General features: G+C 32.3%; 1 protein-coding gene across 1 annotated transcript; it reads right to left on the minus strand.

Annotated features, from left to right (window-relative positions):
• Positions 1 to 426: 426 nt before the first annotated feature.
• Positions 427 to 3031, minus strand: LOC108916561 (putative glucosylceramidase 3). Its single transcript, XM_018722841.2, has 2 exons — positions 2464 to 3031; positions 427 to 1405 (listed from the first exon to the last, which is right to left on the minus strand). The coding sequence occupies exons 1-2, from the start codon at positions 3022 to 3024 to the stop codon at positions 1043 to 1045; spliced, it is 924 nt and encodes a 307-aa protein (XP_018578357.2). The 5' UTR covers positions 3025 to 3031; the 3' UTR covers positions 427 to 1042.
• Between the last annotated feature and the right edge of the window lie 1626 nt (positions 3032 to 4657).

The following is a 4657-nucleotide window of genomic DNA, read 5'->3' on the forward strand; positions in this document are numbered from 1 at the left end:
GTTCCATTACGTCATAATTAATTTAAGTATTATTTAATACTTTTCTGGTCAGTGTAGCAATTTTCAGAAAAAAATTCACCTGCGTACAACTTATCCGTTACACAAATCTTTCGTGTAATTGAAATCAATGCTTAAGGAAAAATTTAAAAATAATATCAAAAATCCTTATTTCAAAAAATCACCCAGTGCTACGAGGAACGATCTAAAAAGTTTGGCATCCTAAATGTCGATTTCTGACAAACATATGGAGAAGCTAGCACAGATCACGCTTCTCTCTTCTCTTTTTCAGTCTCATTCTTGACCAAGAGTCCCAAAACCGTATTCCATATGAACTGTAGGTCTGAGAACAGGCCAACGATGCCGAGGATCGTCTGACCATCCGCAACAAGGCCTCGAGTNTTATTTATTTATTTTATTTTACTTTGTTTTATTTTATTTCATTTCATTTCATATTATGTCATTTCATTTTATTTTATTTTTTCATACAGACACATATTGTTGTCAGGTCATGTTCTGTGACTTGACTACAGTATGTTTCAGGATAACGCGTGACAATAATATCTACCTTAGCTTAAATCACATTTATCTCTATGATGATTTCATTCTTTCATAACACATTTATTATTTACTTATTTTTGTTACAAAATTATTATTTGACAACATTGATTGCGATAATAAACTTTTAATTTAAAATCTGAGTAGGCTGTTGGACTTTACGTCCTCTCAATTGGGTTTGTGCCACATTTCATCAAAAAAACATTCACTTTAATTGTAAAATTAAATGTGTTTTGTCACCTGTGTTACCTATCACTTTAAAACTATTTCGTGTTTAATATTCTACTTTCACAAAACTTAGGGTGTCACGAAATACATTTTGCAAGAAAATTAGTAAATAATATTTCTAAAAAAAACTTTTTTTATAAAATTTCTGTAATAAATGTCGCCATGACTTACTATTCATTAAAAAAGGATATTTATAATAATATAAACTCATTTTATAAACTAGACGATGGTTTTGTTTTACTAGAAAGGAGCTGTAGTATTATCCACTAAACAGCAACAATAAATATTTAATTATTTCGAAATTTTGATAATACATTCTCCCATAGGAGGCACTTACCATTTGTGTGGGCGACCAGCCCATAGAATTACCTTTCGAAGGGATTGTTAATCCAACACTAGGCTCATTCTGCGAAGTCATACCCCAGAAGGAGATGTTATGCTTATCGTATTCTTCGTAAAACCTCAAAATGTAATCGGCCCAAAGTTGATAGTATTCATCTTTAAGACTGCCCATGCCAGAACAATTGTTATTCGTTTTCATCCAAGTAGGCGCAGACCAGGCAGAGGCAAATAGTTTAATGTTGTTGTTTCTCAACGCCTTTGCTTGTAAGATAAAGGGAATCTAGAGCAAAATAATATATATTATAATTATTGTTTTTTAGAGATTAGTGTACGCTAACTTATAATTCATTATATACGAAGTCATTATGTTCGACGTTGATATACAGGGTGTAATTATACGAAGGGGCAGAAATGATACTAGAAATTCCTTAGGTGAGAATAAGTTGATTAAACCTAACATACCTGTATTCCAAGTCGCATAATAAAAAAAGTACAGGATGTAAAAATGAAAAATAAAAAATGGTTTTGCCTTAATAATTTCTAAAGTTTTAGTCAGACATGTCTCCAATTTTCTAGTGAGAGAATGTTTCAGGGTGGGAAAAATAAAATAATAATCACGCATGCGAGGCGTCCTCTACAAGCAATGTTATGGATTATACGTATTAACATTTTTTTCGGGCCTCGTGTATAGTTGCTAGTAACAAAATATGAAATATTGGATTGGATTTAACAAAACGGTATACTTGTTGAAAATAGCTAAAGTCAACCAGTGTGGAGACATTTTTGATTTTATAAATTAGTATTTCGGGTTTAATACCTCCAGGAATATTAACCTCAAAAACGGACATTTTTGTTAATAAATTCAAAACTCATCGCTGTACAGCATTTACAGTTGGAACGACTTTTAAAATAACGCAAAAAAATTGTAGTACCTATTTGCCATGTCGTTCTAAAGGGATGTATTGATTCATTTCCGTCCTGAAAATATCGCGAAACAATTTAGAGAACCAACATGTTTATTAATAAGCTAAAAGATTATTTATCGATATTTTTCTTAATTCTGACATACGTTCGCGAACTTTGATTGAATGAATATATTATAGTCTTTACTTTAAAAATTTTTTGCATTTTCTTTAAAACCCTTTACAAAATTAAATACAAGTTGGTGTTGGAAAGTGTGCATCATTACTTGATTTTATGGTTTTGATATAATCAACTGAAACGTCATATAACATTGATGTAATATAAATAAGACACCTGCCATACAATCGCAGTATTTTTGTCGAAGATTAAGTATCACTATGTTGCTGATCATATCTAAGTAATAGTATAATGTACCTTGTAATCCAAATCATCCTGTTGAAGCGCAAAATGTTCCAACGTGTCGTCCCCCTCAACATCATCATAAGAATATCCTCTTGTTGAAAAGTCAGTTCCACCAATGGGAACCCTGCACAAATTATATGCGATACCGTTGCTACCAAAATAGCTTTCGATTAAATTTTTTTGTGCCGCTTCTGGTAGTCCCTTTATGTTGATACCTGCAGAGTCTGTGAAAGCCCCACCAAATCCGATGATATTTTGATGCTTCGTCTCTTGATCGACAGTGATGGAGCTTTCTTCTCCATCAGTATTTTCAACGAAAGATCCGGTGGTGCTGTAGAAGCCTAATTTGGCCTTGCTGGTAGAATACAGTTGATATTTTCCAGTAGATACATCCAATTCTGGAACAGTGTCACAGTATTTTGCATTGCAGACGCAGACACTTCCCTCGTCTGTATCTCTAATGTTACAGCTTTGACTGAGAACTGATGTTACAAGTGTGGACAGTATTAACAGTGGAACAGCCATTTTCGTTACTGAGTGGTATGTTCCACAAGTACACATTAGCAAAACCATGTAGACATTGTTTTAATACAATTTGTGTCAAGCTTTAAATGTAACTTATTTTGTTGATCGATAATCGACACTTATGCTGAATGACGTAAATTAAATAACTAACGATAAATTATTATAATCAAGAGATCATAAGTACTATTTTTTACATAGGAATGTTATTCCGGAAGTTCTCCTTGAGCATAGAACTTATAAATGTTAATTGCACACATGAAAAAATACCAAAGAAATGGTATTTTGAAGCTTTTAATTTTACTTTTTTTAAAAAATCTGTGTTTTTTGTTATTAGCTCTTGCAACTGTTTATATTGGTTGAAAGAAGTATTCTATAGGCCACATGCTTACGGATGACTTAAATTCCCTTTTAAATGTTTCTAACAAATTTTGCCTCTCTATTAATCCTTCTAAATCCAAACTTGTTATATGGCTCACGTTCTGCTAGAGCCCGACTTAAAAATAGTGTCAATGTTAAACTATGCGGTGATCAACAATTGCAATCAACAGAAATTGCTAAAAATNAGAGAGACAACTTCTCAGGAAATAAGTTAACCATATTGCATTTGGAAATTGTTATTAATATTTTACATATTATTTTCTTTTCTTCACATTCTACGTTTTCCAAACATTGTTTGAAATGGTTCAGATAAAGATATTACAGAATAAATTGCTCAGTCCTGAACATACCTCCCTAGCTATGAATTTATATACGCTTTTATAGCTGAAATAGCGAAATTGTTGCACTTATTTGAGCAAAAACTGCCATAAAACGATGTTGTCATTTGACAAATATTGCGTATTGATTGTTCTAATATTTGAATAATACGTATTTGAGGAAATGGGGTAAATGTATGTCAATAGTAACAATAATTGTATTCTATACCGAGTAAGCCAATAAGTTTTGCTTATACAATATACAACCTATGGATGATTATACAAGGTGTTAACGAAATAAGTACTCATATTTCATATTTTCGGTTGAGGAAGTAGAAAAAATTGTGTACAAAAAAAATTGTACAATTTGCCCCACGATCCTGCATTTTCTTAGGCCTCTGTAGCAAATTATGATTTGTATATTATACCGACTATTAAGCATATAAATAGTAATACAACCTCAAAATTTCGCGATTTAATGTTAAACTGTTTTGAAGTTATGAAATAAAACCTGTTTCCTGAGTTACCCCTTCAAGGGGTTGTATCTCCCTTAGGGGCCGCCACTGACAAAAACGCTACTAAGGTATTCATCATATTTTGACATGTTTTACATCCTCTCCAATTTCACAGCCCCACAAAAAAAAGTATCGGATCTGGTATTCAGACCCATGTATATTCATGTATTTTTTTCCGCTGAATCCGAATCTGCCTGTAGCTCCGGTATTAGTTAATTTTTCTTTATCAAACTCAACCGACAGATTTACTAGCTTAAAGGATGCATAAATATGGCAGAAACCATTTATTGGCTTCTTCTAGTGGCGTGCGATAGGTGTCGTTTCACCTTTTATCCCCCCTAAATTGTTCGGCACTGTACAAATATTAGTTTTTCGTATGTTTTTGAATTTGCTAGTATTTTTTACGTAAATAATGTACTTGTTAGACTTCCATAAAATGAGTATTATCAAGTTATTAACATTTACATTACT

Source organism: Anoplophora glabripennis, unplaced genomic scaffold (genome assembly GCF_000390285.2).
Source record: "Anoplophora glabripennis isolate ALB-LARVAE unplaced genomic scaffold, Agla_2.0 scaffold3005, whole genome shotgun sequence".
NCBI lineage: Eukaryota > Metazoa > Arthropoda > Insecta > Coleoptera > Cerambycidae > Anoplophora > Anoplophora glabripennis.